Source organism: Pinus tabuliformis, chromosome 2_2 (genome assembly GCF_031772625.1).
Source record: "Pinus tabuliformis cultivar Carrire ecotype Pingquan chromosome 2_2, CPIR1, whole genome shotgun sequence".
In the NCBI taxonomy this organism is placed as follows: Eukaryota; Viridiplantae; Streptophyta; class Pinopsida; order Pinales; family Pinaceae; genus Pinus; species Pinus tabuliformis.
The window spans coordinates 983,516,933-983,536,153 of NC_142300.1; the positions used below are offsets into that span (position 1 = coordinate 983,516,933).

The window sequence follows — 19,221 nt, forward strand, 5'->3', positions numbered from 1 at the left end:
AATATAGAAGGCCATGTCTAATAGCATGTGAATTTCATGTAAGAGAATGGCCATCGCAACTCCATTATGAAAGCCATACAATGTTAACAGACATGGAGAAGCAACCAAATTATTTCTCTCTTCTACCTATCTATCATATTCTACAACACTCTACATTCTGATCAAGAGATATCATCAGAAGAGAGGTGGATAACCATGATGCTAAAAGAATTGTAAGAATAAGTTATTGAGAAAGAAACAACACCAGTAGCACTATTATTGCCATTTTTTGGATGACATGTATGAAACTCCAATAGGAGATATAAATTTTTGACAGCGCAAAGTATTTTGTGCATAATATTTGACAGTTGATCCTTCAGACGTAACTGGGGAAGAATGGAAATCAAAATAAATTGTGTAGCATGAGCAACTTCCAAGCTTGTTTCAAGTTCTATTGAAGAGGGTGCAGTTGATGTTATGGGTTCATGCTCGTACATTTCCTTAAGAATTTCTTGATTAAAATTTATTGGAGGAAGCTACTTACTTAGAAGAACTCTGGATTAATCATCCTTGAATTCCCCCCCAGATGAAGATTTCTTCCCTTCCAGTCCTCCAGAAGGCACCTTACGATTAAACTTATTAGATGACTTACGTTCAAGCTTAACAGTTCCAAGAGGGCCTTGAGCTTGGCTTGGAATTCTACAGAAAATAATAAAATTATTTAATGTCCATTTTCACTTTGAAATTGAAGCATTTTGCAGGCAACAAGAGTCTCAACTTGGCTTGCATCTTTGAGACAAAATTGCTAGAGAGGAGGAACTTTAAATCATTATGCCATAAAAAAAATTGTAATAGTTTTCTTAGCTCTATCCTTTTGATAATATTCCAATATTTTCTAGTTTAAATGCTATCAGTTAATTATGGATGCCATCCTCCAATGTTCCAAAATAATGAGAAAAATAATTAGAACAATAAGCACAGAGGCAAGTTACCTTTTCTCAGGAATCTCTAACATCCTCCGTGGTGGATTTTTGATTAGTGATACATGTTCCACTAGGGTCACAACAACCACATTTGGTACCTTGAATTGCCATAAAATATATGCTTCTAATGAATCACTTGTCAGATAGCCATCCTTGCTTCTTGCATCTTTCAACCTCTAACTCATCAGTAGTTGTAGCTTCATAAGGAGTTCTTCGCCCATCAAATTCACGTTTTTTTTTCTAATAGGTCTTCTGCTTTTAATTATCCGCTGCATCTCATGAATCTGTTTCCATATACTTTTTCATAATACACATTGTTGTATTTCATGTCCATAAACAAAATGAAGTCCTTTAAATTCAATAAGCTGATAGAAAACATTAAAAATTTGAAATTTGAAGCTTGTGCTAAAAAGAAGATAACAATTCTAGACATATGTTAAACATTGACAACACAAGCTTTTGTGCCATAGCTTAGAAGCATTAATCATATCACTTACATAATTTATAAAGTAATAAAACTGCAAAACATTGCCAGAGCTATGAGATTGTAGAGGATTAGAAACCCTAGCTCACTAAGTTTTCTTCCTCCATGAAAGGTGCTCAACCCATAGCTTCACGGGTTCAAAAAAATGCTAAAGTTTGGATTTGAATGAAATACAAAACAACCTTACTCAAATACCAATAGTAAAGAAAAATTCTTGTGCGAAAGATACAGGGAAAAAATATGAGGAAAATAAAAGTAATATATTAAAGGGTTCATTTAAGTCATTTTTTCTTCATTTCAAGATCTCCAGTAACATTGATATTTAAGGTCTCATTTATAGGTCATTTTATTTGGCTAGGGATCTCTAATGGATTTACAGTATTGAACTTTAACATGGGTTTCCATTATGAAACAATTTTCATTTCCCTAAGAGATGTTGAATGGAAGTATTGGTACAAATATTCTTCAAGATAACATCCCACTCTACCTCCACTACAGAATGACATTATTTTGAACTTAATGAACCAGATATTAACCAGAGATTCAATCATAATTCATCAGAGAAAAATAAGAAATAATAAATGACTGTAAACATAGATATGGAACAAGGCACCTTCAGTACGTTTCAAGAAAGTTAAAATCTATGGAGGATTTCAAACACTATCCCTAATCATTTTTCATTGTTATCATTTTTTAGATCCTTAAAAGTCCTCAAAATAGAGTCATGATTTTAATACTTTTGATTTCTTTGATTTCCTAAAAATATGGAATAGAATTTTATACTTTTGATTTCTTTGATTTCCTGAAAATAAGGAAACAGGGATAAAAATTGGAAGTATTACCACCAATAGAATATTAATGGACAAACAAGTCTAATATACTCAGATATCATCAAGAAACTTGGCAACAACCATCACACTAGTTATTAGAAGTCTATGTACATTCTGAGAAGTAATCCAAAACCTTGAATTGAGTTGAAACAAGTGGTCGATATACACATATGCAACTACAAAAAAGGGACTAAAATTCATATACTTAAAAATGATCTCGAAATATTTCTCAATGCTGATGTCTGTAATTCAAATGCCATGGAAAACCCACAACCTTGGTGGTGATAAGAATTGACTTGAAGATGTTGATTGTCTCTCATTCCTAACCACAACGGGATGAGAGAATTGAAAGGATACAAGGACTACTTGGTTCTGCAAAACTAATATCAGAAGCTGAAAATGAGTATATGTCATACCAAATCCTTCTTGGCGAGATGTGCCTCATGACAAAAACCATTTGTGTGCAAAGATACAAGAATTTATGTTTCAAAGGGATTCTGCTGAGAACAATAAAACGGGTAAAGGCCGATGGCATCAAACTCTACCTACCTACCTACATTGTTTCTGGAAAAATTCACATCGATATCTAACAAAAGTGCACCACCGACCTTAGTCACTATCTTTTCCTTTCAAAGAGACCAAACATGGTTAAAGTGGTTTTCTGTTTCTGTGAATGGACCTAGAAATACAAAAAAAAAAAACTAACTTGAATTGTCTTCCATGGATAGATGAAATCATAGATTTTTGTTTTACCAAATTTGGGCCAAGATTGCCTGGAAAAGGGTTTTTTCTTTTTCAACTTCTCATCAGAATGAAACCCAAATGGGATTAAACAAACCATCATAACTACAATAAAATTACACTAAAACTACAACTTGTGATGGATTGAGAGAGAGTTAAATAAAGTACCCACGGGTTTCCCAATGGTGGACTGGAAGTGGGTCTCTAAAAGCTTATACACCTTATTACCAGCTTTGGTGGCTTCAAAAAGTATTCATACAGCTTTCGGACCACTACTCCAAATCCTTCTAGGTCCTTGAAATAATCATGGCCAAATCTGAGTCTTTAGTATATCAACTACTGACCATGGAGGAGTTATCGTCCATCTGAGGTTTTGGAGACTTTGCATTCTCATGATGGACCCTCTCATGCTCATATTCAATATATGTGGTAGTGGTGACAGTGGTGGTATCTTCACACTCCTGCACCGACACCTCTGCCTCGGCCTCCCATTCCTGCACGCGCCCATGCTCCTAGTGTGAAACTTGAACCTCATTGGTTATCATTCTGCCCTCATTTCCCTCCTTTGCCGATCAAAAGGATTTTTCACATTGATAATTCTCAAGGCCTTTAACAATGGACATGGAAAAGGGTCGTAGACTAGGAATATGTAACCATTAATATTCTTTTTATAATAAGAATTAGTATATATTAGAAATATATAATAAGAATTATTACGAGCGAAGGGCATAATAAGAATTAGTATGATGAGGGAAAGGAAAAAAGTTTTTATTTCTAAAATGAAGCTTTTTATGTTTAAGGGTTATGAATTTGGCATTGAAAAATTACATAGATGCTCCTTAAATAATCTTAGGGGTATATAAGATATCAATTTATTAGGAATTTTTTCACACCATGTATAGGAGTCAAGGAATGTACCATGAGTAGGGGAGGTAAATAATGGCATTAGGCCTTATAAGAAGCTTTTTATTATCAACGGATACGAGTTAGACTTAAAAACCACATAGATCTTCTTTAATGAATATTTGGTCTTAAGTCGGGATATGGGCACCATATGAGGTATTTCTCACTACATATGGGAGTTAGTGTCTATGTTATGGTTAGGAGAGGAAAACAAGGGCCTTATTCCCTAAAATAATCTTTCTCATGCTCAATTGCCATGAACAAGACCTCTAGGTGGGAATATAGGCATTCAGTGTGTTTTGCATAATAAGAATGGGTCTCATGGCCTTTACTATGGCGAAGGAAGGAAATTAAAAAAGGGACTTAAGTCCTAAATAATCAGTGGTTTTTAAAATGGCTTCAAATCGCCACATTAATTATATTCTCTAAGGGAAATTCATTCTTTGGCCTCTAGGAGGGATGTGTCTACCATTCAAAGGTTTTACACACCACGATTGGGTCTTGGAGCCTCATCATTGGACCTTAATGAAATTAAGAGGATTTCAAATCACATATGATGCTTACAAGTGTAGGATTTGTCAAAATAGGAACATAAGGGGCTTATGCCTTATTTGAACCTTTGATTATTAAGCTTTGTGAAATAGTTCTCAAAGAACCACACATGACCTCTATAGGGGATCTTAGGCCTCTATGGGGGATCTTTAGTGATATTAATATGTTTCACATTGTAAGAATAGTCTTAGGCTTGTACCATGGAAAAGGGATGAAAGCAATGGCCTCAAGCCCAAAATGAAACTTATTTGGCTTACACTGCATGAAAAAGACCATAAAATACAATATAAATCTTCATTGAGGGATTTTAGGCCTCCATCTAGGATAAGGGTTCCATTAAGAGGTTTTCCACATCATATATGGGAGTTAGGGCCTATATCTTGGCCAAGGAATGAAAAAGTGCCTTAGGCCTAAAACAAAATTTTCTCATGTCTAATGTCCATGAACTAGATATTAAAATGGGAATATGGGCACAATTAGTATGTTTTGCATAATAAGAATGGGTTTTATGGCCTCTACAATGGATAGGGAAGGAAAAAAGATCCTTAGTCCCTAAACAAAACTTCTCTAGTTCAATGGACATGAATAAGGCCTCAAACTATGACCACACATATCCTATCTAAGATATATCTAGCTTCAGGTGTGTTAAGGGTGTTATTTGAAGGTTTTGTGTGCCATAGTTGGGTCTTGGGGCATCTAAGTTTGGCCCCAATATCATTAGGAGGTTTTTTGTACCATGTATTTCACTTGGGGCCTTAACCATGGTCAATGTAACACTTCAGTGTCAAAATTGCAATTTTCCATTTTCAGAGTGATACAATTAAAAATGACTAGCATAAATAACTAATTCATATACTTGTTTTACTTGTTAGTTGGTCATATTTTTTCTTAGACTGTAGTAGTAATTTATATTAGTCATTTTTAATTTTGCCACTTATTATCAAGTCATATATTTTAGTCCTAGAATAAATTAGTCATTTAAGTTAGTCGTTTTAGTTGGGTCACTTATTGTCTAGTCGTATATTTTATCCTTAGACTAAATTTGTCATTTAAGTTAGTCGTTTTTTGTTGGGTCACTTAAAATTGCTCAAATTTAGTAGTAATTCACTTGAAATAATTGTGGTGACTAGCTTTTTTAGTCATGTAGTCACTAATCTCTCATTTTGTACTAGTGGAAGGTATGCTAGGCAGTGGTAAGTTGGAAGTAAAATTTGAAATAACACAATTTTGGATAGTTGAGAACTTCATATGTGTGTGTAAGAACTGAAATCCATGAACACAATCACAACTCGTCATATAATGCTCTAATTTCTCCAAAACTTGAGATAGAGAAAACAAATAGAAACCCTAGCTCCACCAAAGATATTCCAAAAAGATATTCAAAAAGATTGATTTTTGGAGTATCTTTGGTGGAGCTAGGGTTTCTCTTGGTTTTCCCTATATAGGGTTTTTGAAAGCATGAAGAATTATATGATAGGTTGTGATTTTGTTCATGGGTTTCATTTTTTCGTTATACATATGAAGTTTTCAGGTGAATGCTCCAAGAAGCCCTAACACCTTAAGACAAAAACACATAAAGTACAAAGAACATTGAACGAGAGAGAGAGAGAGAGAGAAAGTAGCACTGCTCTTATATCTCTAACCCAAGTATGAAAAGTAATATGCACAAGTGCATGAACGACTATAATAACAACTCACTCGTTCCTCTATTTATATGAGAGGTAAAGGGGCTTTACAATAACAAGTGGACCTAGTCCACTATAAGAAAACTTGTAAGACACAAGTAGCTCCACCCATGTGAAGCACTCTACTCTAGGTGACATGTGTGAGTCTCAAAGGTGACAATGATTAACAAGCAAGGCCTCCATGGCATGAGCACTACCCCCCAAAGTCCAACAATTCTACAAAGGTCCAAAGCTCCAATGCATCTCCAAGGTCCTGTGTCTCCTTAAGGAAAATGCATATCCAAGGTCACTTGTCACCTTAAGGACTCCCACACCTACATATCCACTCCCTCAACCTAAGAGTCCACATGTCAAGTGTAAGCCTCCATGAAAGCAACCAAGCAACCCCAAGTTATCTAGGGCTCAATGACCTCCTCCGAAATACCCAACTCTATTGAAAGCACATAAACTCCCTTCATGCATCAACAACATGAAGTCACTAAGCTCCATACTTATCCAACACTTCGAGGAAGAATGTCTTTCAAACATCCAAACAAGGTCTAACAACAAATAGTAAACCATCTCCAATGTCCAAATCCATTATGGAAGAGCATGGTCCAACCATACACCATGCACCCCACATCTCACGAAACACCCCCAAGGCCCAAACATGGTGCCCACAAACACATGGAATGGAAACAAGTGCCTAAAGCACTTAAGAAAGACATATGGAGTGCAACCAATGTGAGTATCAACTAAACTAGCAATTGCACTACATGTTGCAATGGGAACGCCGTAAGGCAAGAATGTAGGAAAAAGTAGCATAGAGGACCACATGATAAAGGAGAAGCTTTGTTTAAAAAGAGAAGAATGGAATCTCATGAGAGTTTAGTACTTGAAGTGTGAATTTTCCACTACCCCGTTCAATTATCCCAATCTTTTCTCCTTTAGGAAATTCACATGTGATACCTATAAATACAAATGGCAGATGTGGTCCATATCAAACCTAATTGCATGTCCATGATAAAGTCAAATTGTTAGTAGCATAAGCTTTCTCTTTATTATTAATATTTTAATTGGTGTAGTTGGGTACATTCTATTGAGCATACACCTATTCTTGAAGATGAGGTTTTTGATATACATGCCTTTAGACTTACTAACTAAAATTCCCACAGTTTATATGCCTATGATGAACATATAAAAATAATCAACCCAAACAAATTTAAAAATTCAGTTTAAAAAACTAGTCCTATAATTAACATTAAATTAAAAACGTATTTTATTTAATTTTACAAGTAAAAAAATAATCAACCCAAACAAATTTAAAAATTCAGTTTAAAAAGCTAGTCCTAAATTTTAGGAATACTGTTAAAAATTTAAACATAAAAGCACTAATTTTAATCAATAAAAGCGTGTTAAACACTCAACGTTTTCGATCAAGAAGATGCAGCTAGCAATTCTTAAGCACTCAATAGTTTTAATCAGTAAAGGACACTGCAATTCTTTAAACTGTGAGTAGTTTTTATTGAGCATACACCTATTCTTGAAAATGAGGTTTTTGATATACATGCCTTTAGACTTACTAACTAAACTTCTCATAGTTAATATGCCTATGATGAACATATAAAAATAATCAACCCAAACAAATTTAAAAATTCAGTGTAAAAAGATAGTCCTAAATTTTAAATTTCAAGAATAATGTTAAAAATTTAAACATAAAATTAATGGTTTAATCATTGTAATAAATAAATAAAATATTAAATTAAAAATAATTTAAAATTTTTTTATAACTGATTTATTTATTTATTTAATTTTTTTTTATTTATTTAAATAAAATTTTAAGTTTTTAAAATAAGAAAATATTTCAAGATAATAAAGTTAAACTATTTCATAATAAATAAATAAAAATAGTTTATGCAGCCAACAGTTCTTAAGCACTCAATAATTTTAATCAATAAAAAACACTGCAATTCTTTAAACAGTGAATAGTTTCTATCAAGAATCTGTGCATCGCTTCTTCCATAAATAAAATGCAAATGCGCTGCATAATTCCTATCAAGAAAATCCACTGAAATTATTTTAGCACTTAATAATTTCTATAACGAAAATGAACTGCAATACTTCTAAGCTCTCAAAATATTTATCAACAAAATGACTGCAATCATATCAACATTTAATACTTTGGATAAAAAGGCACCGCAAATCTTTAACAACTTTTATCAAGAAAATGTAGTTCAAAACTTTATCAAGATTTGCAAGAAAAATGAGGTAATGACAAACCTTGGCTGCATGAGGGAAGAGGATGGGAAAGTATAGGAAGAGTATATAAAACAGAAAAGCAATGGCTATAACCATTAAATTTTTTCAATAAGATTAACTTAAAAATTATTTCTACCATTTTTATTTTCCATATTCACCTTGAACTTTGAGCTTCTCTATATTAAATGAAAGTTATTTCTACGATCTTTACTTTCCATATTCACGTTGAGCTTTGAGCATATTAAAGGCATGCACAACCATTCGGTGTTGGTAAGACCACTGTTCACCATTAACAACAAACACACTTCTCACGTGCTTGGAAGATAGAAGCTCCCGGATCAATTCTGCTTCAGTCAAAACAATTCTCACTTCGTAACCAAATCAGATCACAAACTTCTCACCTGCAAAAAGAAATTGAATTTCAAGTCTATAATTGCAACAAACAATCCATGAGCAGCGTATGCCATAAAAATTACTTGTGACAGTGCCACTCAACCATATAAGGGAAAACTCTCTTTCTGAAATCGTGATGTACAAAGGCCATGTCTGTGCGCAGCTCCTTCTGATCATGCTCACAATATCAATATATTTCCGATCATAAAGGGTGGGGCAAGGCCTTTGAATCCCTGGTTTTCAACGCTCCATGGAGAGCCCTCGCAATATCCAATAGATTTCCGATCATAAAGCGTGGGGCAAGGCCTTTGATTTCCGATCATAAACCGTGGAGCAAGGCCTTTGAATCCCTGCTTTTTTAGCGTTCCATGGAGAGCCCATGGCATCGACAAGTATTTGAGGAAGAAACATTTGCAGAAAAGGGGATATTCCTGCAAGAAATAGTGTGAAATAGTGTGTACAACAGACCATTAACAGATTGTAACCGATTCAACGGATTCATACCAGTTTTTCCAATCCAATGGCAGTCACTCTTTCCATCGTCTAACATCGGAATCAAAGGTTGGCAAAGTTACAACTGGCATGGGAGGGGAGTTTGTTTAAGAGGGAACGCCTTACGACGTAATTATTATTGGATTTTTTTTCTAAATTTCATTGATGAAAGTTCTCTGTAATTCCCATCTACATTTTTTGTTTGTTTTATCTTAATGACGAACATTCTTTTTTCTCAAGCATTTATTGAGTATGTAATCTTTAATTGTAAACCAAAAATTAATAAGGAAAGTTGCAATGATGTGATCTATCCAATATTAGCGAAGTCCAAGAAGAATGGAGAATCACTAGAAGACACAATTCATTGTCACCATATTATTCAAATTTTGGGTTTTTGCAATGGACTAATTTTTTGTACTTGTATAGAAAAAAAGCAAAACATTTCAATGGCATTTTCGTCACTTCAGAAGCAACCTCCACATACTAATGGAATATGACAATCCATGACACTTAAAAGACTCTCCATCTCAGAATCTACATCTCAAATATGGAGAAGGAGACCTCAACCAGGTCAACATATTTTCAAGAGACCTCCCATATTAATGTGTTTGAGCGAGCAAGCTGGAGAATCTTCACTTGTTAGTGTCCAGCAAGAAGATAAAAAATAAAAAACTGAACTTACTCAGTTTCCAATTCTTCAACAACCTAAGCAGGTAAAATTACTAATCAATTACATATCTTAAGCTGCATTTCACACTTTATGTGCCTCTTTAGACACCGTCTTTCTTAGTGTACTTTCAAGTCCACATACATATGTTTTAAGTCCACATTGTGACTATGTCAGTCACTCTTAGCATCATCCTAGTAGAATATAAGTGAAGTTTAGTTTGCACATTTTACTTAGCTGAGCTGCTTGAGACTAGTTCCCATTATGATTTTGCACTTTAACAACAAGTTATATTAGGCTCTTACCTTGTTTTACCATCATAGGCTACCTAAGAGGTACTTTCAAGTACATGTAAGAAACTACTGTAATTCGATTTGCTATTGCAAAGTAACCTTTACTACATGAAATTTGTCATCAAGCATATAGCTTATCAGAGAATTTATTTGATCATTTCAACTTGTGTATCATATTCTGTCTATTGTTTCAAACATGTGACAACTATCAAATCTGAAAAATCCTTGTAGTAGAACTGTCTAATATTTAGTTGCCGACATATTTGTCTTTATGAAAACAAAGTTATGGATCAATGCAACATGTAGATCCATGTGCATGCAATACTTTGTGCTATCATGAAACATATATGAAGACATGTGCTTGACCTCCAAAATTGTTCATTATACCTTGTAGCTTTTACATGGAAAATGAAATCAATATTCTCTATACCGATACAAGATGTAGGAAGAAAAAATATTAATGAAGCTAGTAAAGAAACCTTCTTATAGAATTATCTACAATAGGCATGTTTCACATTCTCGATAATCTCTCATTGACTATTATCTTATATTCACTTATAGCTAATTATAGACTAGTACGATGGCTTAACTTTTATGTATTCTAAGGCAGCTAGTGTTGCATGTTTATTATATTTTGAATCATGGGATTCATCCTACAACTAAATTAACATAAATTTTATCGAAAATCGAAATCAACAAAATGCTTTATAGAAGTAGTAGCTGTATTGTAGATGTATGTTACAATCCCAACTAAGGTAAACAAAAGAAAATTAATTGTGGATGCATAAGTAGCTAATATGGTGTTTAAATAATTAATGAAGTTTTGATAATGGAAAAGAGACCATATTAGTCTTAGAAGGCACCCCACACATGGATAATTGACCTCCAAGTCATTCCAATGTGATTGAAGGTTGTTAGTATTATGACAAGGAAAGTTGCAAGGACTCATTCCTTTGCTTTTGAGTAAAGGATTTTCTAGAATGGTAATAAAATTACAAATTTGAAAAGAGGTTTTTTTGCTGCTTTAACAACCTCTATTTCAGACCTAAGGCTGGTTGCACATTAAATCATACTTGGGTTGTGGCTAGTTTGGAAAATACTGCAAACCTGTTCATTGAAGACATGTTGGTATGGTGCTGCCATGCTACTGCTTTTTACACCAGCCAATAGAAAAGAGATATGCCCAGAACTGGTGATGAATGGTCAACATTCTGAGTTCCTGACTCCTACGTCTTGACCGGACATGTTTCTTCTTTTTGAAGCTTAAGGAGCCAAGAGTAAACAATCCCATTGATGCCAAGTTATAAAGCAATGATCCAAGTTCATTGACAAGCAAATTCATGCATATCCATGTGAGATGGTAACAACCACCATTTTTCCCTTTTAAAGGATCCTTATTTATGTTTCATATCATTGTAGCAGTGACAAGGACGTTGCCTTGTTTGCAACAAGAAAAATTTCTGACTGATGATACATTGACATAGATTTTTTACCTCAGAGATGTCCTCTTGCAGGCATGACATATTATAGAAATAGTCTTCAAGTAGGAAAGGATCAAAAGGATCCTTGATGAGAAGGTTCTTCAATATATGGAAGAATCTTGGAAAGAGTATATTCCACTGGAAGTTTAAGGATGCAGTTTGGAATATTATGGAAGCAAGCATCAAATAAGTTTACTAGTTTAGTTGCAACGTGAAGGCATAATTGAAGTATTTTATCATCTTGACAAAGGAGCCTCATCAAAGACATTTTCTTCAAAGAAAGAAGAAGTTAGTGAAATAAGTTGACTAGATGACAAAATGAAGGAAAGAGGTATGCACATCTTTAGATAAGAGCTCTTCTTTAGAAAGTGGAATTCATGTATTCAGAGATATTGTAGGAATAGTTGGATGCAGAAATATATTTGGAATCATGTGCATGGTATGTCTTGGTTAAATATTAGATGAAATAAGGACTCTTCCATATGGGTACTCGATGTATAGAAGCATGAAAATTGTGCATAAAACCTGGTGATATTGATCAACATCCGATATGGTCTCTTGAAAAATGAAAATGAGCCATGATAACTTCAGAGGGAGATGTAAAGACCTTGATGGATATGATGTTGAAGCTTGTTGATTGATTTGTTTCAGGAATATATTGATTTATGTTTGCAAGCTGAAGAACGTGGAAAAGGGAACTCTAAGTATTATGTGAAAATAAACCAAGTAAAGGGATATTGATCTTGGAGGAAGAAAGTAGTAGTATTTGATATCATGACTAAAGGTTTTTATGATTTGGTAATTCTAATATTGATGAGTTTTTTATAGATGTGATTTGGTTGCATGTTGTAGGAGTACATGCTAGAAATATAACAATTGAGATAATATATCTGCAATTGTTTGGATTAACTCTTAATAAAGGCAAACTCAAGTCTTGGAAAATAAAAAACCTTGGATGCTTGAGCTAATTCATAACAATATTTTGGAGAAAAAAATGATTGAAATTATGCTATGATTGGATGGGTTTGTGGAGCAGTGTAAATTGGAGAAAAATTCTCTGACTCCTACCCATACAAATTCAAGCTATGTAGCATAGTCCGCGACATATCTTCAATCTGATGTAACTGTCCAGCATAATAGAACTGTCATTTCCAAGGACCAAAACAAGAAAACTTGTTGATTTCTTAATTGACATAGCTTGCACAACTTAAATTATTAGTTGTCTATGTTAATGAAATTATGTTTTTCTTTATTTACAAGTGAATTACTAACACATGCTATATAGTTCTAAGGCAGTGAAGTACTAACACATGCTAGATAGTTCTAAGGCATGATAGGTATGCCGGGATGTGTCAGGTGCCAAGGTGTGGTGTGAATGCATGCTAGGGAGTGTGAGGGCCAAGTGCTAGGGAAACACAAGGGAGCACTCATTTCTAATGCATGGAAATGAAGTGTTAGTGAGTTTTAGGTGTGCTAAGGAGGGAGTGAAAAGATATGCTATCCAATGCCAAGGCATCACAAGGGAGAACTAAGTCAAAATGCTTAGAAATGAATGAATAAGAGTGTATGCCAAGGAGTGCTAGTGAATTCCAGGTGTCCCAAGGACGAAGTGTGTTAGGAGAAGTTCAGAATAGGACTTGTAGGAGGCAAGCCTATGGTTGTGATAAGGCATGTACAATGTAGTTTCAGACAAAGGGAAAATTTGGGTTGGGCATAACATTGTTTTGTAAATTAATTGGTTGGGTTCCCAAGTCACAAAAAAAGTAAATATATATATGAGGGCATGATATCTAGGGAGTGCCAAGGTGTTCCACGAAATGCCAGGAAGTACTAACACATGCTAGACAATTCCAAGAGATTTTAGGCATGCTAAGACATGCTAAGTGCTAAGGCATGCCAAGAAGTTCCAGGTGCCAGGGTGTGGCGCCAACACATGCTAGGGAGTGTTAGGCCCAAGCTCTAGGGAAAAACAAGAGTGAAAGGAAGTGTCAGTGAGTTCCAGGTGTGTTGAGGGAGTGACAAGATATTATTTGCAATGCTAAGGCATGCTAGATGCTAGGGAAATGATATGCCAAGATGTGGCAAGTGCTAGGGTTTGCCAATGCATGTCAAGGAGTGTTAGGGAGTGACACAAGGGAGTGTTAGTTTGAAATGCATGGAAATGAATGAATAAGAGTGTGTGATAGGGAGTGTCAGTGAGTTCTAGGTGTGTTAAGGAGTGAGTGGCAAGGTATGCTAGGTAGTGCCAAGGAATGCTAGAGTGCCAGGGCGACATGCAAATATGTGCCAGGAAGTGTTAGGGAGTGCCATGGAAATACAAGGGAGAACAAGCCCAAAGTGAATGGAAATGAGTGTATAAGAGTGTGTGATAGGGAGTGTCAGTGAGTTTTATGTGTGTTAAGGAGGGAGTAACAAGGTTATATGCTAGGCAGTGACAAGGCATGCTAGATTTCCAGGGCATGTCAGGGAGTGCTAAATCATGCCAAGGAATGTAGGGGGTGCTAACACGTGCCACATAGTGCCAAGGGATTGTTAGATGTGCAAGGTGCTATGACATGTCAAGATGTAAACTATGTTGCTCAGTTATTTTATGGCCACAGTTGGACGTGAGCCTTGACATTGTATCTTGTTAAGTTGGATAAGTTGAAATTATACATGAGTAGCCTAAGATGAGTTATAGTCAGTTCTTAGGTGAACAAGGCATAGTCTAGTTGTAGTAACTATAACCTGGTCAGGTTGTTATAGTTGAGGCAAGACTTGGTTGGGTTCCCTAGTCCCAAAAAAAGTAAGGGTAGTTGTGAGGGCATTATAGCTAAGGAGTGTGAGGGTGTGCCAAGGAATGAAAAGGCATGCTAACACATGTTGAACATTTCCAATGCATGTTGAGGAATGTTAGGGAGTGTTAGGGCATCACAAGGGAGAAATAGGTCAAAATACATTGAAATGAACAAATAAGTGTGTGTGTCAAGGAGTGTCAATGAATTCCAAGTGTCTCAAGGACAAAGTGTGTTAGGAGAAGGTTAGAATAGGAATTGTAGGAGGCAAGCCTATGGTTACAATTATAAGGGTTGGTCAAAGCAATTTCAGGAAAAGGGAGACTTTGGGTTGGGCACAACACTGTTTTGCCAATGACTTGGTTGGATTCCCAAGTCACAAAAATAGTAAAGCTATCTATGAGGGCATGACAATTAGGGACTACCAAGGTGTGCTGGGCAATGCCAAGAAGTACTAATACATGATAGACAATTCCAAGGCATGTTAGGCATGCTAAGACAAGCCAAATACTAAGGCACGCCAAGATGTGCTATGTGCCAGGGTGTGGTGTGAATGCATGTTAGGGAGTGCTAGCACCAAGTGACAAGGAAACACAAGGGAACACTAGTTTCAAATGCATGGAAATGAAGTTTCATCGAGTTCCAGGTGTGATAAGGAGGCAGTGACAAGGTATATTATGCAGTGCCAAGGCATGCTAGAGTGCTTGGGAACCATACCAAGATGTGCCAAGTGCCAAGGTGTGCTAATGCGTGCCAAGGAGTGTTAGGGAGTGATAGGGAAACATAAGGGAGCACTAGGTCAAAATGTATGGAAATGAATGAATAAGAGTGTGTGACAAGGAGTGTCAGTGAGTTCCAAGTGTGCTAAGAAGAGAGTGACATGGTATGCTAGGTTGCGCTAAGTCATGCCAGATTACTAGGGAGACATGCAGCCAAGATGTGCCAGGTGCCAGGGTGTGTCAACATGTGCTAGGAAGTGTTAGGGAGTGCCAGGGAAACACAAGGGAGCACTAGGTAAAATAAATGCATGCAAATGAACAAATAAGAGTTTGTGACATGAAGTGTTAGTGAGATATATGTGTACTAAGGGAGTAACAAGGTATGGTAGGCAGTGTTAAGGCATGCTAGAGGCTAGGGAAAAATGCCAAGATATGTTAGGTGCTAGGGTGTGAAAATGCATGCTAGGGAGTGTTATGGGGTGCCAATGGATGCTAGGGAGTGTTATGGGGTGCCAATGCATGTCAGGGAGTTTTATGGAGTGCCAAGGAAACAAAGGGATTACTAGTTTCAAATACATGGAAATGAATGAATAAGAGTGTGTGACAAGGAGTGTTGGTGAGTTCTAGGTGTGGTAAGGAGGGAGTGACAAGATATGTTAGGTAGTGTCAAGGAATGCTAGAGTGTTAGGGCAACATGCCAAGATGTGCCAGGTGCCAGGGTGTGCCAATGCATGCCAGAGAATGTTAGGGAGTGCCATAGAAACACAAGGGAGAACTAATTCAAAATGCATGGAAATGAAGAGATAAGAGTGTGTGATAGGGAGTGTCAACGAGTTCCAAGTGTTCCAAGGAGGGAGTGACAAGGTTATATGCTAGGAAGTGCCAAGGCATGCTAGAGTTCCAGGGCATGTCAGGGAGTGCTAGGGTGTGCTAGGGAGTGCAAAGCATGCCAAGAAATGTAGGGGATGCTAACACGCGCCACATAGGGTTAATGGATTGTTAGACGTGCCAGGTGCTATGGAGTGTCAAGATGTGAACTATGTTGCTCAATTGTTTTATGGCCATGGTTGGATGTGAGCCTTGACTTGGTAACTTGTTAAGTGGGATGAGTTGAGATTGGTAATGAGTAACCTAAGATGTGTTATAGGCAATTCTTAGGTGAACAAGGCATAGTCTAATTGTAACTATAACTTGATTAAGTTGTTATAGTCGAGGGAGGACTTGGTTGGGTTCCCAAGTCTAAAAAAAGTAAGGTTAGTTGTGAGGGAATTATAGCTAAGGAGTGCCAAGGCATGCCAAGGAATGAAAGGCGTGTTAACACATGGTAGACAAAGTCAATGCATGCTGAGGAGGGTTAGGGAGTGTTAGGGGAACACAAGGGAGAAATAGGTCAAAATGCTTGGAAATGAACGGATAAGAGTGTGTGCCAAGGAGTGTTAGTGAATTCCAGGTGTCACAAGGATGAAATGTTTTGGGAGAAGTTTAGAATAGGACTTGCAGGAGACAAGCCTATTGTTGTGATAAGGCAGCAATTTCAAAGAAAGGGAGACTTTGGGTTGGGAAAAATATTTTTCTAATGAATTGGTTGGGTTCCCAAGTCACAAAAAAAGTAAGGCCATCTATGAGGGGATGAAAACTAGGGAGTGCCAAGGTGTTCTAAGGAATGTAAGGTTCCCAAGTCGTGGAAAAATTTAATTCTAGCTATGAGGGCATGATTGCCAAGGTATGTTAGGGAATGTTAGGGCATGCTAAAATGTGCCAGATAGTACGAAGGCATGTAAAACAAGCTAATATGTGCCAAGTGTTAAGGCATGCCAATATGTGCAAGGGCATGGTAATGCATTCCAAGGATGGTTAAGGAAACAAAAGGGAGGAACACATTAAACTACAAGGAAATGAACACATAATAGGGTTAATAAGTCACCAATTTACCTTTTCGATGAGAGGCATGCTAGGCACACGACCACTAGGTGATAATAGGTGCCAAGTGCCAAATGTTAGTGCACTCTAAGTGCCAAATATTCCTCCGTTGCTTCTCATCTACTTTCCAATAATTGATCTCGAATAACTTTAATATTAAACCATGCCAAAGCATACCAACTCATCTCAACGCATGCCAAACATGTTAAGACTTTCCAAGTGCCAACACGTGCCAAGTGCCAATGTGTGTTAGGGAGTGTGATGCATTATATGAAGTGGCAGAGCATGTCGAAGAGTTCTAAGGTGTGCTAGAGAGTGCCAATGCATGCTGAGGAGTGTTAGGGAGTACTAGGATAACACAAGGGAGCACTGGGTCAAAATGCATGGGAGTGAATGAATATGAGTGTGTGTCAGGGAGTGTTAATGAGTTTTAGCTGTCATGCCAAGGAGGGAGTGACAAGGTATGTTAAGCATGGGTAAGGCATCCCAGGGAATATTATGGCATGTCAAGAAGTGCTAGAGTGTGCTAGGTAGTTTCGGGGTGTACTAACATGTGCCAAATAGTGCCAAGGCATGCCAAGAAATGCTAGGTGCTAAGACATGATAGGATGTGTAGGGTGCTAGAGTATGCAAATATGCATCAAAAAGTTTCAAGGAAATGAACACATAAGAGGGTTAATGAGTTGGGACTTTATATTTTTCAAAATGGGAATGTTAGGAACACTAATACATTCCAAGTGCCAATGTGTACCAAGTGTTAATGTATGTCAATGCAATATTATGCCAAGGTGTTCCAGGGCATGCTAGGGACTACAGGGCATGCCAACACATTCTAGGATAATGCTATGCTATGCTAGGGCATGCAAACACATGCTAGGGGAGTGCTATGCTATGCTAGGGCATGCCAACATGTGCTCGGGCATCCTACTCATGGCAAGATGTTCTAGGTATAAAGATGTTCCGGGTAAAAAGATGTTCCAAAACATGCAAGGTGCCAAGGAATGTTAGTGTGTTCCAAAACATGTTAGGTAGTGCCATGAGTGTTGAGGAGTGTGCAGACAACCCTGTGACTCTATTATGACTTTGCGCTCCTTGCCCACAAATCGCAGAGTCTTTACAATGGACTTGGTCAAAATTTGGGCTTTAAGCCCCAAAGCATGCCTTGGGGGGGATTCCACGCCCATCATTAGGTCTCTCTTATTAACATAATTGACAGAGCTTGATTATGTATTAAGTAATATAGTTCCTACACACACTAGTGGAACTTGATCTAAAAGGAATTTGCTAGATAATAGACCTAATAGAGATGAATCATGTGTTGACTAATATGAAAACTATATTCTTATGATTTGAGGGAAATGACACACACTAATTATTTCTTAACAAATTGTATGAATCTAACCACTATGGCCTTGGACACATAATTAAAAGGACTCCAGAACATTAGTCTTAAATCGTTATATTTTGACAAAAATATAGTAATAGGTACATAGCATCATCAAAAACTCATTGGAATGATCAATGATGATGAACATTTTTTGACCGTCACCAAAACTAACCAAAAAGAGCATTGGTGAGGGTCAATAAAACATTGTCACTAGAAGTGTCACCAAAGAGAGAATTAGTGATGGGCCTTTAACAACCCTCACCAAAAGTGTCACCAAAGAGAGAATAAGTGACGAGCCTTTAACGACCCTTACCAAAAGTGTCAATGAAAATGGCTATGGTGACAAACCTTAAAGGACCATCACTATATACACTTACAACAACGCTTTTTTAAGGACCGTCACCATATGTGACATAGGTGACAGACCTTAAAGGTTCGTCACAGGCATGACCCTCATTGATGACCTTTTTATTATAGTGAAGATAGATTTTTCCTCTTTGAAATCAAATGATAGACTGACATCCCACACGTTCTGTGAATGATTGGAAGTGGAAACATCCCGAGATGGATTTTCACAAGAGGAATCAGAAATAGTAGAATCACAAAATATGTCAGGATAAAGCAGACTAGGTGCCGACAGAAGGAGGTCATCCTTCAACATAGATTCTTGTTCAGATTTAGACACATACTCATAAAAAAT

The 19,221-nt window shown here is 36.6% G+C and overlaps 1 protein-coding gene across 1 annotated transcript in view; it reads right to left on the reverse strand.

Annotated features, from left to right (window-relative positions):
• Positions 1-539: 539 nt before the first annotated feature.
• LOC149196598 (uncharacterized) overlaps positions 540-19,221 on the reverse strand; it is a 152,182-nt gene continuing 133,500 nt past the window's right edge. Inside the window, exon 2 of the mRNA XM_089408364.1 lies at positions 540-678. Coding sequence (XP_089264490.1) covers positions 540-678 — 139 coding nt within the window. The remainder of the gene's footprint in view (positions 679-19,221) is intronic.